The sequence below is a fragment of the Phalaenopsis equestris genome, unplaced genomic scaffold (genome assembly GCF_001263595.1).
Source record: "Phalaenopsis equestris unplaced genomic scaffold, ASM126359v1 Scaffold000223, whole genome shotgun sequence".
Classification (NCBI taxonomy): Eukaryota; Viridiplantae; Streptophyta; class Magnoliopsida; order Asparagales; family Orchidaceae; genus Phalaenopsis; species Phalaenopsis equestris.
In genome coordinates, this window is record NW_018164665.1 from 578077 (window position 1) to 600248 (window position 22172).

Genomic DNA, 22172 nt, shown 5'->3' on the forward strand with positions numbered 1-22172 from the left:
CTTTTAGACTCTCTGCGGGTCGTTTGATATTTTTCCCAGTTCTCTAAGCTTTTACATTTAAACCAATTTTTATAACATAACTTCTTATATTTTATCTTTTCTTGCACATTATTATTTCACCACCAATTATTTTTATTTATAGAAACTTTTTCTTTTAATTCTCCAAGTACATATTTTGCTACTTATTTAATAGTGTTTGTTATTTTATCCTACATAGCATTTGTTTCATCATGAATATCCCAAAATTTAAAATCTTGAATTTTATTCATAGAAATAATTTTATTTGTCTTTTAAGTTTACTCATCTGATTTTATAATGATGAGTCCTAGTACACTTTATTTTACAATTCTTCAATTTATAATCTAAAACTAATAAACGATGTTGGGTACATAAATTCTCACTTTGAATAACCTTACAATTTTTACAATCTTGACGATCTCCTCTCATAAGAAAATAATCAATTTGTGTTTTATTAGATCTATTATTATAAGTAATAAGATGTTCATCTCTTTTCTTGAATAAATTATTAGTAATAACAAAATCATACGCTAAAGCAAAATCTAAAATGACTCTGTCTTCTTCATTAGTCACTCCAAAACCGTAGCCACCATGAATATTTCTGAAATCTTCTACCACTCTACCGACACGTCCATTTAAATCTCCTCTAATAAAAATTATTTCTTCAAGAGGTATCATTTGTATTAAGTCTTCTACGTCATTCTAAAATTTATCTTTAGACCCTATATCTGAACCTACTTGAGAAGCACAAACACTTATAATATTAAAAATTTTAGTATCAATGATAATCTTAAGGGCTAAAATTCTATCTCCAACTCTATTAATTTTTACAACATTATCTTTCAAGCTCTTATCTATAGTTATTCCTACATCATTTCTAGTGTATAGTTATTCCTACACCATTTCTAGTGCAACTCTTACAAGAATACTAAAGTTTAAAACCTAAGTTATCAATCTCCTTAGCCTTTCTCTAACCTATTTAGTTTCTTGAATAAATAAGATATTCATCTTTCTATGAATCATAATATCGACTAATTCCATTAATTACCATTGAGAGTAACTATATTTCAAAATCTTATTCTAATATTAATTTCATTAGTTTCATAGACTAACTTTTTACCCACATTCATCCGTAATGTGAGAACTCTTGCTTATTTAACATTACAACCATCGTAATGTGAGAACTCTTGCTTATTTAACACTACAACCAAGCGCCGGTGTAGCAGCCCTTGCACACTTTTCACTGTATTCAGACTATATAGAGCGTCGCTTCCAAGGGACGCCCTAGCACTTACACAATGATCAAAAGAATTCATGTCATGAGTTTTCCGACAAATTTTATGCTCGATGTCGACTTTCTAACCCAACCCACCATTTTTCACATCTGGTCTTGGGACTGGCAATGGCAGTTAATTAAATTAAGTTTAGAATCCAAATTAAATTGTTTCTAAGTTAAGCATGTTAAAAAAAATTTACAAAAGCAATTTATTTGAATTCAATATTTTATAGTATATAAAAATACTAATTGATGAGATTGCTTAATATTAAGATAAAAATATAATTGAATCGATTAGTCACGTATTTTAAAAAAAAAAAAACTTGGACGCTATATTTTTATAGGTATATGTAAATAATAATAAATTGTGAAAATAATAACAATAAATCAAGAATAAATATGAAAGAAGATTAGCTCTGAATATAAGCTAATTATATTTAAATTTTGATTATAGGCACACCTAAGAACTAGTTTCACTGAAAGGAAAAAACAGCCAACAGTCTGTACTGTTGGGTAAATAGTTTTATTTTACAATAGTTTTGTTATTTATACATGTTTTTATTGTTTTTCAACATTTCTTTTAAAATGCAAAAATTCATGTTTTTATGTTTTTATTGTTTTTCAACATTTCTTTTAAAATGTAAAAATTCATGTTTTTCTAAATGTTCAATGCAAGAACAGAAATAAAATATGATAAATGTTTGTATATAGGAGTCACCCCTGGATGGTACTAACAGAAAAACGCAACATCTCCGTTCACAAAAATGAAAATGAAAATGGTTACCCACCTTTATGGTGGCTTGAAAAATATTAACAAATACTAACACATGTTAACATTTAGACGGTAACTCCCAACAATGAAAAGTACAACATAAAACATGTTAACATTTAGACGGTAACTCCCAACAATGAGAAGTATAACATAAATAAATGAAAGTAAATGAAAGTGATTTCTTTACCACTTCCTGTTACTTCATAGTCTTTTTTACTGTTTACTGTAATTTTACAAAATAGCTTAAAATGAGAATTATTATCATTTTGAAACATTTGCCAACTAAGTAGTTTTAATTCAACATTTAGTTACTAACATTTACAGGAAAACAACTTTAGGCTAGACAAACCCCCGAGAATACGTGTGCAGACGCTGCGGAGCACAAACCGATAAGTATTGTGTGTTAGTTTTATTTTGTCACTTATAAATATTTAAAAATCTATACAAATCGGTTGTAAATTTAAATTTTATAAATAGAATGACACTTTTATGTTTTACATTTTATTTTAAGTATGAAATAAAACGGTTAGATAGTTTTTCTTTATCCGACCAACCGTTCTCGCTTTAAAAATTTCAAACTCCTGTGCTGGGTTGTGACAAATTTTAAGGTAAATCTCAAATTTGATTTAGAGTTCAATGTAAACTAGATTAGAAGTAGTTGAAAATGCCACCATTGCATTAGAAGATGGGTTCTTATATGATGAAAGATCACCACTATTAGGATGCTTATGATTTTTCAGCTCAAGGCACACTGTAAAGTATTCTCATTAATTATGCTTAATTATTCACCAGGAAGAATATTAAAGAAGAATGCCATAAAAATTAGCTTTCAGCTAAAACCAATATATATGGAACCACTCTAAATTATTTTCATTGGAGGGGAAGTAGCATACAATTCAATCAGTATCCTAACAACTGAAGGCCTAGAAAGCCTAGCCATGGCATTATCCACCTTAAGCAATTTACAAAAAAATTGGGCCAAGCAAGTACAAAATGGGTTAATTAAAGAAATAAATACTTGGATATGGAAAAACAACCCAAATTGAAGTAATAGAATGTCCCATGGATCAATCAAATGAGATGATCTCTAAAGCATAAGCTTTGGGAACCAATACACATAAATGCTCTCCTAAAAAAAGTCTTAAGAATAATTAGATTCAAGAGATAAATTAATAAGTGATATTTGAGTTAACCCAAAATCACAATGGAATGCTAAAATTATTGTTGAAATTCCAAGGAGGGTTACAAACAAGACGCTTAAAAAACAGGAAAACAATGACACATATACAAAAGACCCCTTAGGGCGAGGGTTGACGGTGGTGAGTTGCGTGTCAAGATAGTGGAAACAGAGAGTTGTAGGTGGTAGGGAGGTTTAGCGGCAGCAAGGAGAAGGTGGTTTGGCGACTGGAAAGCAATCAAGCGGTTGTGGAAAGGTGCGTCAACAGGCGGCAAGGTTGTGGGAGGGTGCAGCAGCAAGCAGAGGGTTCCTAGAGAGTGTGACAAGTAGAGGAGCGCAGGAAAGAGAGGCAACAAAAGAGACAATCACCACCTTGGAGCGGGATACATTTGGAGCACCAACTGTCCTCAAATACATCCCTAGCATGGGAAAAAGGAGCCAACAACATAACATCTGAATAAAAAACTCTGAATCAAAAACTGACCTAAAACACAAAAAATAACATATAACTACTATTATAATAGATAATACCGGGGCCCCCTAAGTTAGGTGGCAATTCCCCAAGAATGAGTAATCATGTGGTTCCATCCTCCCTTGGGATGAACCGGTTCATGTAACAATTGTGCCCGGTTTGGCAACAAGAGGCCGCCCATCACGCATCTTGTGCGGGAGACGCACCTGCATCAGTCTTCGGGGAATTGAGGAGCTTCAACCCCATCTTTTGTAGTTAAAGTTTATGGTTCCTCATAGCAATGAGTCAAATTTGCTACGTATAAAGTAGCGGAAATGTTGTTGTCCCATTAAATGTCAATCTTGTAAGCATTGTTACATGCATTATTGAATTTGTGATCAAGGCAACATATTTCTCATTGTTACAAGGAGGGGTATTTAAATCCAATTACAATGGACTCAAGGAAAAAAATAAAAACACAATCAAAGAAATAAAAACAGAATAAAGATAAAAAGGAAACTCCATAATGCAGAATATGGGGAATTAATAAACAAGGATGGCTATGGAAAACTCCATAATGCAGAATATGGGGAATTAATAAACAATGATGGCTATGGAAAATAAATAAATATAATACTCCACCACAAGTTGAAGCATAGATGTCATTACTAATACTCCCCCTCAAGTTGAAGCATAGATGTCATCTATGTTCAACTTGGAATTTAAGTCATCGAACAAAGGATAAAGAAGATTTTTTGTGAGGATATTTGTTAGTTGACCACTAGAGAACACAAAAAGAACACAAATCTCCCATGACTCAATCTTTTCCTTAATGAAGTGTTTGTCAATCCCCACATGTTTCATATGATCATGTTGGATTAGATTATGAGCAATACTGATGGTGACCTTATTATCACAAAATAGTTGCACCGGGATGGAGGTTGGCATCGAATTTCACAGAGCATGATGTGTAACCAGAGAACTTCACAGATCCTCAAGGACATGGATCGAAATTCATTTTCAGCACTGCTCCGAGCAACCACAGATTGTTTCTTTTTTTTTGTGACAAGATTTCCCCATAAAAATGAGCAATACCCCAGGGTGGAACGTCGATCATGAATTGACTCGCTATACCAACAGTGTGACATATGTCGAGCAAGTATGGGCGAGGTGTATGAGTTTTCCCACAAGGCATTGGTAGCGAGACTTGTTGATTAGCACAACATTGAAAATGTCAGATAATTTTTTGTTGGGATGCATAGGAATAGCCATGGGTTTACACAGAAGAAGATTGTTCTCTATCAGGAGATCAACCACAAATTTACGCTAAGATAGGCAATGCCCCGAAATAATTTGTTCTCTATCAGGAGATCAACCACAAATTTACGCTGAGATAGGCAATGCCCCGAAATAATCGAGTCATTTCCATGCCTAAGAAGTACCAAAGAGATCTCAAGTTATTCATTTCAAATGACTTAGCAATAAGGATTCCAATGTTGGGAGATCGTTTCCTGTAAAAATAATATTGTCAACATAAATAATAAGGATAGCTACCTGGCCATTTGAGAAATTTCAGAAGAAGAGAGTGTGATCTAACTGAGCCTAAGTAAAACCATGACCCATAACCACCTTTGTGACTTTGTCAAACCAGGCCTTGGGAAATGCTTTAGTCTATAAAGGGATTTCGCATCAAACCAGGCCCTTGAAAAATGCTTTAGTCTATAAAGGGATTTTCGCAGTCTGCACGTGACTTTGTCAAACCAGGCCTTGGGAAATGCTTTAATCTGTAAAGGGATTTTCGCATCAAACCAGGCCCTTGAAAAAAGCTTTAGTTTATAAAGGGATTTTCGCAGTCTGCATACTTGCCCTCTGGAGGCAGTAGAGTCAAAACCAGGAGGGAGGGAGACGTGAATGCCTCTTATATAAGCCCTTCATTCAAGAACGCATTCTTGACATCTAATTGGAAAAAAAGTCAATCCAGATTCACCGCAAAGAAAAAACATACCCAAATAGTGTATAACTTGGTCACTGGAGTAAATGTCTCTTCATAGTCAATCCGTAGGCCTGTGAGTACCCTTTGGCGACCAATCGTGTCTTGTTAAGTTCAAAGGATCCATCAGAGTTGAACTTGATGTTGAAATCCATCGGCACCTCACATTTTTTTTACATTGAGGAACATCAACGACGTCCCATGTATAGTTCCGCCGGAGGGCATTCATTTCCTCCATTACTGTCGTTTTCCAGGCTGGATCAGCAAAAGCAATCTCAATGGTAGATGGGATCTTACGGTCCGTCAAGGCAGTAGCAAATGCTCTATAGGACAAAAATAAATTAGGGAAGGAGACATTTTGCCATAAAATAGCGGGATCATACCTTACACCTTAGTCGGAGAACTCACTTCATTCGGAGGAGGGGTCATGCTGAGGATGTCGCCTAGATTGGAGTCAAGTTCCTGTAAGGAGATAGCAAGTTCCAGATATTGACCTCATTTTTGAGATCTTTCTCTTCCTCTTCATAGAACCTAGGATCTAGCCCTAGGACTTTCCCAGTGACTATCTTAAAGGATTAGTGGCGGGACCCACACCATTTACAAGCTCAAACCATCTCTTAACTCCCTTATGGGGCCTCATATGGGTGAGCCCAAGCCATCCCCATTTGGTCGAGTGGTTTTAAGTTGTCACCATCTGGTGGAGCAGCTAAGATCATGTACCATTACCGATTGGGTTAAGTGGCTAGGACCAGCACGTTGAGGCCCAAAGACAGTTCCCATAGGATTTAAAAAACTTAGAAAGCCCAATATGACTTCAGTGCGTATTCACAATACACGAACGCCACAATTCGCACGTTCACGCACACGACACTTAGATTTTTGACTTCAGTGCGTATTCACAATACACTTAGATTTTTGACATCACACAAAAATGACATTAGTATCACTTTTCCAAAGTGGAAAGCACCCTTTCATGCACAAGGTAAAGGGGCATACATGTATAAATTAAAGTTTGGAGTTTAGATGTGTGAACACATAAGAGTTGTGGCATGCATGCAAATGTCACCTTTTCCCAATTGCAAACTCTTTAAGAGTTATAACTTTACATTGGAGCTAACACATACTCACATATATCTTTTCTTTTTTTGTGTTTATTGCGAGGTGATCTCCAAATCGAATGTTTACCGAATAGTTGTCTCATTCCGCGAAGGTGTCAAGCAAACATAAGCTTCTTCTTCGCTAAGTTGTGCAGAGCCTATAAAAACTTATAAAAGGTAAGTCTTCATTTGATAAATACATGAATTTTTTCATAAGTCACTAGTATTATGAATTCCTTTTGGATTCATAGAATGCTTTGATAAGTAAGAAAAATATATAGAAAGGGGAATTTATGTGATCCTTATGTTGTGTTACTCGTTCAGACATACTATTTTGTTTCATTTGATTGTCGAGATGGGATTCCAAATCCAGGAGGTAAATTTTTATGTTGGTGCATCTACATGCAATACATGTCATTCTTATGTATTCACATAACTCATACTTAAAATTTCATATTTATACACATGTCATTTGAATCGATAGCATGCATATATGAAACTTGAGCTTTATGTGTTAGATATGTAAATGCATCAAAGTTGGATGTTGTGTATAGAAGTTTTACTAATGATATCTTTGATATGCTATCAAAATTCAATTGGTGGAAATATATCAAAAAAAGAACAAAGTACATGTGATGCATGAATACATAAAAATCAAAAGGTTTGGCAATACCGTTGGGTGCACTTCTATGAGTATTATTGCTTTCCTTTATTATTGGTGATTCATATGCGGTAATCATTATGTGTTTACATATCTAACACCTTGAGTTTTAGTTTCTTTTATATGCATTGCTTAGTTTATGCATGAGAGGTTGAATTTGTGATATTTTTAATATGCTATGAGGTTTGGGTGTAAATTATGTAAACATGTAAAAAATCGAATGACATGCATATCAGATACTTTTGGTTATTTACATATTGTTATACATGTATATTGATCGCGATTATCTTTATAGATGTCAAATTGCTATGTATGCGATTATATGCTTAATTTACTTAATAATGATTCTTACTTTGCAACAAAACCAAAAATTTAGTGTCAAGCAAAAGCTAGGTAAATTCTCAACTTCGAAGCAAATAAGAATACAGTTATAATATTTAAATATGGGATACTACGCAAGTATATATATCGTTATCAAGTAATATAGGATTTTTTTATTAAGCCCCGAATATCGAACCCACAGGGAAAACTACAGTATGCAACTTATAAAATAGAAGAAACTATATAACAAAATTCTACTAAATATTCTTACTTAAATATAGAAGAAACTATATAACAAAATTCTACTAAATATCCTTACTTAAATTCTAAATATTAAAATAAGAATGAAAGTTCAATTTTTTTGTCATTTTTGATAATTTGAAAATAAAATAAGCAACTAACTAACTTAACTAATTACTTGCAAGATGAAGGCAAAATGAATAAAATATTTTTTTCCCTTATCATGAATCAACAAGTATAGGAATTCTGTTGTGGAAGCATTCTAATTGTGTTGTGCCAATTTGGAGCAATTCTTGAAGACCTGGTCGATGGGGAATATACTAGCTCTCACTCTAGAGTTCTCTCTTATCCCTCCACTTGGGGGCTAACATCTCGTATCAAAACCTAAAACTATAAATTAAATTGGGGGTTTTAGTCTGTCACTCTAAAGTCATCTAATTTTATACCCTTCAAAATTTATTTTCCTATTTATTTGCATTCAACCCCATAAACTACATTCTCACCCATGAAATCAAATGTGATTCTTACAATTTGTTGGCTGAGACAATACTATCTCGGATCTGACATGTTCTCACAACAGGTATTAACATCTTAATTGGACAAATCAACAAATAAATGAAATACAAAATTTAAAATAATCACAACTTCTTCCAACATTAAAGTCTAATACTTCACACAACTTTTCTTTAATACTTAATCACTTATCATTTTAAAGAAAAAGATAAAGAAAACTACTCATAATTCTTGGAGAAAAAACAATCACAATTGAGTTTGAAAGTAAAAATCATGCGCTCAAACAAGAAGTCTAAAGTAAAATCAAATGTAGTCATAAAAATAAAAATTTATCTCAAATCATCTCCACCAAATGTCTTGAAGTTCCTTTGAATATCTTCCTTCACTCACAATACAAACTAAAACTCAAAATAAAAAGAATAAGTGGTCGACGGAGGCGTATGGTGGTTACTCTGGTTGGATGGATGATGATTGGCGATTAGCCTCTTCCCTTGATGGTGCACGTCTTCTGATGATCCAAGTCTTCTTTAATAAAAATCCAAGAGGTGTCTCGATGTCTTTTTAAAATGTGTCTTCATTCAATGAATCTTTTAGAAGTTGCCACCTTTCAAAATCCAATTAAATGAATTTTTGTGTTCATTAACCATTCTCACGTTTTTACCAAAGGTTGTTTCAAACACCTCTTCAAAAATTTGTTCAAATTTAATGAATCATCAAATAACTACTTCTGGCGCTTAAGCGCAGGGTACCTAGCGCTTTGGCGCGGCTCTCTCTGTTTAACTAGCACGTAAGCGTCAATCTTGGGCGCTTAAATGCCTCAGTTCATTTTTGCACCAAATTTGATCATTTTGATGCCTCAGTTCATTTTTGCACCAAATTTGATCATTATGTCATTCCTTTCACCATTTTTCATTCATTTGATTGTAACTGAAAGAAAAACAAACAAATACCTTTCATTAAAGCGCAATATCTCAAAAATAGGTATAAAAATATGTACATAAATACTATATTTTAGGTGTATCATATATGAAAGATTACCTTGATGACACTTTTGATATAACATAAAAGAAATTCGGGAAGTGATAATGTGGTGATCAAGTTTGGATGTAGATACAGGAGAATCGGATGATATGCTTGAAATAAAGTTGGAAGCATTATTTTACTTTTACATGAAAGACTATCTTAGATGAACTACATGATAGATTTGGTATCATTTTTAAAGCAAATTTGAATTGTTTGTCATGGGCTAAGCATAGGTTTGTTTCCTATATAGGTTGACTTACGTATGCTTTACTCCATGGCTATGTATTTACATATCTGACACCAAAAGCTTTGTCCTTTACATGTGCACCTCTTGTATTCATGCATGAGAAGTTCCATTAATGATCTTTTGATATATTATGAAAGTTTTGGGTAAAAATAAATGTTAAAAGTAAGCTTAAGTATGAGATATGTAAACATATAAGAAATGAGTATTATCTGTGTAAGTGAGGCCTAAGTATTAAATATTCAAATGCATTGGAATTGGGCGACATGCATACTCAATGCACTCGATTGTTTACATACTTTTCACTAGTACATTCATACATTAGTTTGTACAATCTTTTATTGAACCGAATTCTCATACCAACTTCTTGGTGTGCCTTTGTGACATAAATCACGATCGAGGCATTGGATAATTGCGAGAATCAATTTAAAGCGGATGCAACAAATGACATCAAATATCGCGTCAGTGAACAATCTCTCTCCTAGTTTGCATTTAATTGATTTACATTTTAAAATATATGCATGTTATAATACTAACATTTCAGCAGAGGCAGCTAGGAGATGATAGATACGCTTTTACTGTTTGTTTACTTCTCTTCTGTCACTTTATTTACCACTGCCTTAATATATTATGCATGTTTAGTATATAAAATTTTCAAAATTAAAATAAACAATTTGCAAAAAATAAGATTAAACCTTTGCAAAACAATTAACATAATACACCACTTTTAGATTTAACAGAATTCCTCGAATGAGGAAACCTACGGTTGCTAACGAGATTTTTCAGTTTAAACAAGTTTAATAACTCATTTACACTAGGTAAATTTAAGAAAAAATAATAGTATTTGAATAAGGGAACTGTGGGATCCTAACCAGTGTCGCTCTAATCAAATTTTAATTCCCCATATGCAATTTAAACATTTAGACGTTCAGAACATCTCAACTAAATGAACACAACATAATTCACACTTGGAGTTGATTCAACAAGGAGCTCGGGGCAAGCTGAAGCAGACGGGGGCAGGGGGGGTGACGATATACAACAACAAAATAAGTCTATATCAGCTAAACCATTCCCTAGAATTAAAAAAAAATCATAGGATTTCGAGGTAGTTCGTCTAGCACGACATAAATCCTTACTTTATCTTTAGGCTCCTGCACAATCATATTGTGCGACATAAGTCCTAACTCGCTTTAGGCTCTGAGATTGTTGTTCGGTACTACATAAAACCTCTTATCTTTCTAGGCTATTTGCTTGATCAAGATCCTATAAACATAAGCCATAAATAATAAAATTGGCAGAATAAAACATTAAATAACATCTTTTTAAAATTAAAGCCAAACAATAGGATAGTTTGGGAAGTCATCAGGTTTTCCCTAGGGTCCATCACATCCCCTACTCTTCACTCGTTTGACTCCTGAAAATAAATGTTCCTATTTTGACTCGTTCCCTTTTGACTTGCTTACGTCAATCCCTGAAAACTTAAACTTTGAAAATTTTTAAAGCAGAACCACTGATCTTAATTGAGAGTATTCTTAGATGATTTTGGTCATCTAAGATGTGATTAAATATATGGGTTTGTCTCTATAAGGAACTTAAGGACCCAACTAATATAAAACATATCTAATTTCTTGTATTGGATAGAGGAATAGAGTTTTCTTAGGTGACTTCGGTCATTTAAGATATAATTAACTATAAGAGTTTGTCCTTATAAGAAACTTTAAAACTCACTTAATATAAATTCTGTCTAATATTTTATAATAGATAGTGAAATTTGTCGGTCAAAATAAATGATTCGCAGACCAGAATGATGTCATAAATTCTACTTTCTGTACAAGATCGATTAGGTCTTGTATTTTCAAAACTTAAAATGTCACTTTTCAAAACTATAAACTACATATATTAAATCAAATTAAATATATTTTTCTCATGTTGACGACCTACACCAGAGTAGGAGCCTTGGGATGAGTGCATCGAGTGTAGACACGGATAGTAAGATTAAATGGTGCACTTACCGAATCAGAGGACTCACTGGATAGTGTACTTACCGGAATAGAGGACTCCTCAATGGAAGGAACAATGGGAAAAACATTCGAAAGAGTAGGAAAAGGGACAGCGTCTAAGAACCCAAGCTCCCCCTCAGTTAAGGTCGAGCTACGAAAATAGGGAACACATTCAAAGAATGAAACATCAACACTTGCATTAATTTTGTTAATGGTAGGATTGAAACACTGATACCCCTTCTGAGTGGCTGAGTACCCAAGGAAGATCAATTTTATGGATCTAGGATCAAGTTTACTCTGAGGGAAGTGTTCCAAGCAAAAGCAGTACATCAAAAAATCTTGAGGTCTAAGGTGAAGAAGATCCGATTGACAGGAAAGTATGAAATTAGGACGACTAAGGGAGTTCAGAACTTGTGAATTCTATTTATGAGATAGGTGGCAATGAGTGTGACATCGTTCCAAAACCGTTTAGGGACATTGGATAGAAATATGATAAAGCGAGCCCGTCAAGGAGGTGATGGTTTTTCCTCTCGGGTACCACATTTTGTTGAAACGTGCTATTACACGAGCTATGGTGAAGAATGCCCTTGCTCACCAAGAATTCACTCAAAATAGAAATGAAAAACTCATGGGCATTGTCGATCTGAAGTACCTTAATAGAAGTTTTGAATTGAGTTAAAATGAAGGTGTAGAAGTTTTGGAAGGTGACAGCAACCACCGATTTATCTTTTAAAATGTAGACTCACGTCATTCGAGTGTAGTCATCAATCAAAGTTAGGAATTATTGTTTATTAGTGTAGCTAAGAATGTGAGAAGGTCCCCATAGATCATTGTGAATGAGAGAGAAAGGAGCAAAAGGTGTGTGAGGGGTGGGTAATGGACCCGACGATACTTGACTAATTAACATGTCTCACAATTGAAATTAGAAAGATTTTTATTAGAAAAAATCAATAGATATAATTTTTTTAAATATTGGAAACTAGGATTACCCAAAAGATCGTGCAACATAATGTGACATTCAATAACTCGAGATAAGGTGCAACTCCTGAGAGTTGTTTCCTCATTCCCTGTGCTCTTCTCTTGGAAGTAATAAAGTCCAGCTACCCTCTTAACAGTTCCACCACAAACGACGAACTAGAAAAACACAATCATCAGAAAAGAAATTAGCAACACAATTAATATCATTCATTCACTTGCTGACATATAACAAAATACATTGCAAAAGAGGAACATGTAAAACAGACTTCAAAGTTAAACCAATCGTTTGTACAAACGATCATTTACCAACAATAAAATTAAAAGAGCCATCGGCAATTCTGACAATATCTTTCCCGGAGGATGAATAATAAGTTGAGAAAACATGCGAGCATCCAGTCATGTGATATGTGGCACCTGAATCAACAATCCATGGACTAGAGAAGGAAAAAACCGTGAGGGTCATAGGAAGATTACCTTGTCGGACGTGGGAGGTAGATGCACTTGCAGATAATTGATTGGCTCCAAGTAGCTTGATCAATTGCTCCACAAGGTTTTTCAGGAATTTGAAGTATTTCGGGATGTTCCAGGTAGGAGTTGGTTAAATCATGGTAGATTCGGACGTCGTCATGAGACCCTTGGTAGCAGAGTATTTGGATGAAAATTTGTTTGTTGGTTTACCATGAAGCGTCCAACACTTGTCTCGAGTGGTTGAGTTTGTGATAGTATTCACAAGGGAGGTGATCGGTCCGAGAGGGCATGAAAGAGGGCTGAGCACGATTCGATATCAAGGCGAACGATTCGGCTGAAGGAGTAGAAGTGTTGAGCATGACAAGTCTCCGGCTCTCTTCTCGGGAAATCGCAGTGAAGGCAGCGTGAACAAAGGGAAGAGGGTCCCAACAAAATACGACCTCTGACTTCGTCGAGATCTTTATTAAAACCAGCCAAAAATTGGAACATGTGATCCTGTTCTACAATCTTTTGGAAGAGAGAAAGGTCGGCTGGAGAATCCCATGTGTAGTCATAGTACAGGTCACACTCCATCCATAGTACAACAAAGTCATTATAGTACTTGGTCACAGTCCTTGACCCCTCTTATGTCTCTCGAATTTTCTTAAACACCTCATAGAGTTGGTCAAAGTTTCCTGCATCTGAGTAGATATCACAAACAGCCGTCAAAAGGACACCAGCTGAAGGGAGAAACATGTATGAACGACCAATTGACGTTTCCATGGAGTTGAGCAGCCATGATATGACCATGGAGTTCTCCGCTTCTCAAGCCCCATAAGTCGGGTCAGTCTTTGGAGGCTCATGAACAATATCTGTGAGGTAATCAAACTTCTCACGTCCTTTGATGAACAACAACGCCACTTCAAACCATTGGAGAAAGTTATTATTGTTCAGTTTATGAGTTGTGATTAAGAAATTCAAGTTGGTTTCCATTTCTTCGGACTTCAAGGGAGTGGAATTTGGAGTTGACCCTCCGGTGGAATCAACAACACCTTCTGAAAGTGGTTCAAAGTTGGAGGAATCCGCCATAATTGTGACTGAGCCAAAAAAAAATGTTGAGATGTTGATCCATCGATGAACTCTGTGGTAGTATTATGACAAAAGAAAAATGCTGGTTTGGCAAAAGAAAATTGCAGGTAGAAGGAAGGCCGGCTGTTTGTTGGAGCCTGCGGCTGATAGGATCAGCAGCAGAAACAGTGCACAGCAAGAAGGGATTCACATACAAGTGAATTCTGAAAAACTGCAGAAAGAGTAGTTCATGGCAGAAAAAAATAACTGCAGTTCACGGAGAAGTTCACGACTATTTCAAGGTCTATGTTCAATGACGAAAGTTCATTGGAGCAGTTCAAGGTTGTTTCCAGGTCTGTGTTCAATTATGCAGATCTAAAAACTGTTGAGCTAGAAAATGGCAGATCTGTAATCGAAGGAAGAAAAATACAGATCTGAAAAAACGTCAGGAAAAAGAACTGCAGGTGGCCAGCGGCTATGATGGAACCTCTAGGGTTAGAGACATGGCTGTGATACCATGTTGAATTGGTGATCAAGGCAACATATTTTCCATTGAAACCAACAGGGGTATTTAAACCCAATTAAAATGGACTCAAGTAAGGAAAGAGATAAAAGCACAACCAATGAAATAAAAACAAAATAAAGATAAAAAAAGGAAACTCCACAATACAAAATAAGGGGAATCAATAAATAATAACGGCCATGGAACTTAATAAATCTAATAATATTAGTTTCGGCTCAACCTACAACACACTTGGAACGTCTTTCTCGCACAGTTGGATCGGCTCACATGTGAAGCTCCTCTTTCCCACAAAATCTTCTAATTACAATATTTGTTTTTTAAATTAATAAACCTTGAAATGTCAGAATTATAACATACTTTTTATTTAAATTTATCTAACTAAAACTACTTTAAAAAATCGGATTACTCGCCTACTTACAGAGTTCGATCCCCCTTATCTCGTACGAAGTCGCTCTCCTCTTCTCACGGAAGCTGCTCGATCTACCCCCTTCTCCGCAAAAAAACTTCTTCACAAGATATCTAAATTTTCATCTTCTTCCTCTCCAAGAGCGACAAAAGCCATACAATGCTTCCTCCTCCATCTACGCATGAATCGCCTTCATTGTCGTGACGCACGCAAATACACTCAGGTTATGAGACCTACTCCTTCAACTTCTTCTACTTCTTATGTTTCATCTTCTTCTTCTCGATCGCACGGTTCTACCTTTTTCAGTTCTCTTCCTCTTCACTCTCTGCTCTCTCTATCAATCTCTATCTCTCGTTGTCTCTCTTTCTGAAACAAGCGATTAAATCCCGTTAGTTATCTATCTGGTTCGACTCAAAAAAAATGAGACATTTGCCTCCTAAAAGAAATTCCCTTGACGGTTATATCTGAACCGCCACTAAACCTCTTATAAATCATTTCTTATATTTCATTTTATTTTATTTATTTTTCAGTTATTACATGTGTTCCTAATCCTATTTCAAGACAAAGGTCATTGATAAATCTAGTGATCCACATATAGTTAATCTCAAGAATATCATAACTCAGTTCAAGCTCCTTAAAATAATCAAGATAACCAATAATTGGCTGAGAATAATGCCTACAAATCAAAAGAACCTCATTAAACCATCTCAATGGTGAAAAGTTAAATGACTCTACCTTAGAATTCCTTTCATCTTTGCCCACTTATATAGATCAACGCAGCTCCTTAAGTCAAGCTTAATGATATTCTAGTACTGTTTAACTGACTTAGACAACTTCAACTTGACAAATTTGACACATTACATGCCATTCACATTATCCCAAGCAAATAATTCTTTATCTCAGGATCCCAATCTAAACAAGCATTAAGGTCACGAACACCATTCAATATGAGTATTGATTTGACATTTCAAGAATAATAATGACAATCATCACTGGGAAAATTATGACCAATAGTAGTGCTCTAAGAGAGGTTGGTTGATTGGTTTATATTGGTCTATTTCCTGGTGAAGGCGAGTTTGGTCAGGAATGTTATTATAAAGATGACAATGACAAGTCTGGATATGACTTCTGGTTGAGCAGGATTGTCTGTTGTGTTGTGTACCTAATCTAAATCCTCAAATAACTAGTCAAAAATTCTAGAATCAAATCAAGTGTTAGGTATAAAATTTTTTGAGTATGGTGGCTAATCAAAAAACAGATGCCATATTGGCGCACCCAGTTGTACAAACAAGTTTCCCATCATGTATTTTGAGGTGGATATGCCAGTACATAATCTAATGGTGCTCCGTGTAAGTTCACTTCCAAGGATTTAACTCTTTGCTCATTAACAATCAATCAGCTGGTGATATAGCATTCAGTTTGATAATTTTGGGTAAGATATTGATCAAATTTATTTTGGAATTGTTCATGAATAAGTGGCATGATTGCAAAAAACAATATAGCACACAGGTGCAACCTAGTAGGATATCGTAGTAATAGGAAGATAGATTTACTTGAACTAATTATTAGCAGATAATGAAATTAATCAATTTTCTTCCAATATAAAATCAAGTTCAAAGCCCTTAACAATGTGAGAAATATTTGAGATTAAAATAACATAATAGTTAGTAGAGCACTCAGTTAACTTGCATGTAAGCTTACCATGTAAGGAAATAGGCAAGGTTATGGCTACGTTGATTTTAAGTGAAAATAGATATATAGTTGTTCACACAAAGTTATAAGATGTACCGTAGATACACAAGTATCCTAATATTAACGCTGATTATACTTTATCTCAATAGGATCAAGCATTTCTTAAAGGTAAAATTCTTCCTTTAATTGTTGGATAAGTGGTAACCAACATTAGATGACCAGCAGTGAAGCAAAGGTGCAGCTATCGAAGGTGACACCTGCTGTACTTGCAGATTTGCAAACAGAGTTCTTAAAGAATGGATTCAGAAAAAAAAATTAGACAGAAGGAACCGCAATTTGTTAGGATTGAAGCATAATGCAGGCACATGCAGGTATAGTTGTGAGCGATGATTGAATGACGTGTGTGAAGTAGGGGTTGTGAACAAAGTGATTGCAAGCTAGCTGAGTCACATGTGGGACTATAACTGAGATAGCGAACAAGGGCCAAGAAAAAATTATGATATTTGGCACTGTTGAAGCAGTTGCAATTTGAGAGGCAAGGAGAACATGAGCAAGCAAAATATGTGAAATATTTTTTTCTTTTTTGTGCAATAGCATGAAGTTGGATGCGGGGGTGGAAACATGAGAATGTGAGTATGGGTTTGCACCAGGTAAGTGAGTTTGAGAGCATGGCAAATATAAGGAAGATTTTGCAGGTGAAAATGTGAGGAACATGGGGCAAAAATGAGCAATATTTATTAAGTGTATAAGCACAAAAATCAAAGTTATGGTTGAGCTTGAAATTTTGGATAGGATGAAGAGAAGCAAAATGCAAGTTTATAAATTTACAGCCAAAAGGATTAAATTGAGGCATTGATGTGAATGCTTATGTAAGGCTCTAATATCAAATTTGATAAAAGAAGAGAAAAAACAACTCCACGCACACAACTTTGAGCAAACTTGAATATCAGCCTTGCAAATAGCCTTGCAAATAATCAAATTTCATTCATTCATCAATCAATCAACGATTCAATCATAAATTCAAAGTCACAGTTGATCTTGCAATTTTGGATAGGATGAAGAGATGCAAAATGCAAGTTTATAAATTTAGAGCCAAAAGGATTAAAGTGAGGCATTGATATGAATACTTATGTAAGGCTCTAATATCAAATTTGAAAAAAGGAGAGAGGAACAACCGTGCGCACAACTTGGAGCAATCCAAGTGCATTACTTGAATAAAGCCTTGCAAATAATCAAATTTCAATCATTCATCAATCAATCAACGACTCAATTATATTAATCAAATTTCATTCATTCATCAATCAATCAACGACTCAATTATAAATCAAGGGTCCCTGATTATATAGAGATACAAGGACAATTATCTTAAAGCAAATCTAATCATATCCAATCTAAAAAAAAGTTTAAATTTAAACTAAATAATGTCCCAATGAAGATAAATTAAACGAATAAAATAAGTCAAATTAAAAATAAGATAAATTTGATCTTTGATAGAAATGAATCTAAAAAAAGGCCTTAATCAGACTCAATTTAGTTCAAGTATGGCTTGGTTTGACTCCTCGTAATTGATCTATGGCCAATTGGTATTTTGTAGGATGATATGGCCCAATTAATTGTTTGTATTGAACAAGGAATTCTTTAGACATTTTGTGCAGAGCGTCAATCAAAACATAATCCCTTCTATCACACCAACTCTCTCAACATAAAATAGTATTTTGTTCACTTAATGGCAGTAATAAATGGTGAACATCGTGAATGAAAAACCACACCATATCCATTAAATTATCATCATTGAGTTTTTTCAGGTCAATCTTCAAGAAGAATAAGATTGAATGGGTGAGACTAAGATATGAGCAAATGAGCTAAATAAGCCTGATCAGTAAACAAACGACTACTAGGATATGATATCTTCAGAGCACTTTTTAATGCAGGTAAAAAGCTAAACGGTACATAACATAGTTGTGAGGAAAAATGAAGACAGCATGCTCCCAACACAAATGGATTCAACTTTTTGTTACCTTAAAAACTTTCTGCCAGATAGCCTCTTGCCCAGTAAATGCGAGAGGCAAGTTAATTCCTTGTAAAGCCATCCAGTCTAACTCTTTTTCCCATCTTCTCCAATCCCACCATGGAAAAGAATCTGGTCAAACATAAGTTTGACATATTTATAAACAGTATAACAAATTAAAGACAAGAATAATGGATCTGTGATTAATATTTTCTACAAAGATAAAAAAATTTATAGAGAAAAAGTTGGTAAATCAACGACCTACAATGTGGTGACTGATGAGAAATTCTCAAGAAAAAAATGTGCAATCACATAACTCAAGGATTGACTGCTGATATAAAATCATCAGCAATTAAACAATCAATTCCCTGAACTTAGCTATCAAGATAGTTAGGATAATGGTCTTTTTTATCGAGACAGCTGAGGTAATAGCATCAATAATGAAATTACAAGTGCAACTACTATAAAGTATTTGGCAATGATGTAAAATCACAAAAAATGCGGTCCTTACCAATATGGTAAGGTTGAGGTTGAAGCGAAGTCAGATCTGCTGGCAACAGCAATGGGCCAAGGGAATGCAAACATGGAAAGGGCCTAGAATATTGAAGGGAATAATAAATAAAATATTATGCACTTATTCCATCACTTTGTAAGATATTGGCTATTTCCTTATAATAAAACGATATCTGTTACGATTATGTCATTGACAATGTAAAATCACAAGGTAAAGATTCTAAGCTTCACATGGTACCAATCAAGCATGCCAACATGTCATTAGAAAATGAGACTGAATCAGGCCTCTTTGGCTGTCAAAGTTATAATTTAAGGGATAAAAATCTATTACACCAGTCCCTCCTCGGGCGGACTAGACAGGGCTGACCCAACCAGACAAACCGGCCCAGCCAACCTGGCTAGCCCAACCTAGGAGGCGAAAAACCCAAGTCCTGCCTAGGACTATTCCAGCCACCAGGTGGGACCAGTTAAGCCCCTAATCATGTATGCAAGGAGAGGAATTGGGGGAAGGGAAAAGTTCGAATGTGTTTTGGGGTGTATTAGGGCTAATCACCTAGGGTTTAATTTTATGTTTTGATTCCTGTTGTTTTCTCTAGTTCTTTTTGCTAGCAGCATCTAGAGTTTGTGAAGAGTCGATCTACTTCTTGAATTGTAGATCACCCCTTGTATCTTATATGGTTGCTTAGAGATTGATTAAATTAACCCTAATTTGTTTTTTCCCAGATATTTCTTGCAATTTGTTCGCTGATTTTGGCTCTGATTCGTATCAAATTGGCATCAGAGCTCGATTTCTAAGAGAATGACAGCCAGATCGCAACTTAGAGGAGATCTAGGAAGCAACTATTGGATCGCAGGTCATCTAAGAAGCAACGACCTCATCGCGGGTCGCAGAATCTCACAATTTGAATCAAGATCACAGGTACAATCTCAATAATCAACAACGGGATCGTGTGACCAAACCTCGTGACACAGCCAACGACAACATCGCAGCACACAAGACGGAAGCCTTCCGATTGAGCTGCTATCTTGCCCTAATCTCGATATACTCGCAATTTGAGACATGTGGGAAGCCAAATGACAGGATCACGCTGTAGAGAAGTTTTGAAACCGTCTAAGCGAGATGGCAACAAGGAAATTGGATATTTTGGAAGAGAGATTAGAAGAAAATGAGCAAATAAAATACAGGATTGAGAAAAGGTTCTCAACCAAAGAAAGAAGGATTTTCCTCATGGAAAACAAAATGGAAAACCTAATTGAGGGGTTTGGAGGAGATGATGGGGAAGCTTATAGAGATGCAATTCCAAACCCCGCCGACAGTTCAAAATGCAAACCCTAACCAAGGTTTAACTAAAGAATTCTAGGCCAAATCAAAGAGATCAAAAGAGAGGCACATTATGAGGAAAGCATCCACCATCAAGAACCTCCCCCCAGAGTTATGATGGGGGATGTATTAGGGACTTCTAATATAGAAGGTTGGGCCCAAATAGGGGGAATAGGTCATGCAAGGGGTATGAAGGAGAACAAAGAAGGAATGAGGGAAGTCGAGATGCGATATGGTTATGATCGAAAAAGAGATTTTCACCATAGATACGTGGGGGGTACCATCGGAGTTAGAGGATGATGGGGTAGAGATGCTGGGGATATGAGGTTGAAGATGTCGAGTATCGATAGAGAAGACGCACATGGTTGAGTGTACCGGTTGGAGCGATATTTCATAGTGAATGGACTAAATGAGGATGAAAAGCTCATGGTTGTTGGGTTATGTTTAGAACGAAAAACCCTGGCATGATTTCAGTAAAGGGAGGCTAGATACCTAATCCGCTCTTGGGAGGAATTTAAGGACTACTTGCTAAAATGTTTTTGAGCGATGCGAGAAGGAGACCTAGGTGAGCAATTCTTTGCCTCGACTCGAGAGAGAACCGCTATGGAGTATAGGGAGATATTTGAGTTATTGTCAAGATGGCTGAGGGGTATTTTCGATGCAATATTGGAAGAGAATTTCATGAAGGGTCTAAAGCTCGTGACCTCATTTTTAGTGAGGTCTAGTCTTTCTCTTAGGGTTTAGGATCTAGCCTTAGGGATCTCCCTTTGGCTATCTTAGAACCTTAGAAATGGGACCCGTCTCATTTTAGAAATTCAATCCACTTTTGTACTCTTTCGTGGTTCCAAGTGTGTGGTATCGACTTCTAGCATTTAGAAGAGTGAAACCAACATGAGGAAACCCAAAAGGGATCCCCTTTAGAGTCTTAGGTTGTCCTTCTGCACAATTCGCACTCCCGCGCACAAAGCTTCGCAATTCGGAGAGTCAACACGTCCAATCACCACAATTCGCATCGCTTGCACCGTTACCTGTCGAAGACTCGAATAAACGTTTTGAGACGATCGATCGCGGGTCGAAACATTGTGAAATTTGAATTTTGATGCATCTCTAATCGCGGGTCGAAACTTTGTGAAATTTGAATTTTGATGCATCTCATTGTCGACGACGTCGTCCGAGCGACCCCAGATGACAAAACGGACAGCACCGACGCGTCCGGAACGTCGATTTTGCTTAGGGAGGACACTCATCTTGTTACGACACCGCACGTGAATAAATCGCATATGATTATACATATATATATATATATATATATATACACGTATATATATATATATACACGTATATATATATATATATACACGTATATATATATATATATACACGTATATATATATATATATACACATATATATATATATATATATATGAATATA

General features: G+C 35.4%; 1 protein-coding gene across 1 annotated transcript in view; it reads right to left on the bottom strand.

Moving 5' to 3' along the window:
* Positions 1-22172, bottom strand: part of LOC110023203 (alpha-N-acetylglucosaminidase) — a 133033-nt gene that overhangs the window by 95722 nt on the left and 15139 nt on the right. Inside the window, exon 4 of the mRNA XM_020722501.1 lies at positions 18916-19037. Coding sequence (XP_020578160.1) covers positions 18916-19037 — 122 coding nt within the window. The remainder of the gene's footprint in view (positions 1-18915; positions 19038-22172) is intronic.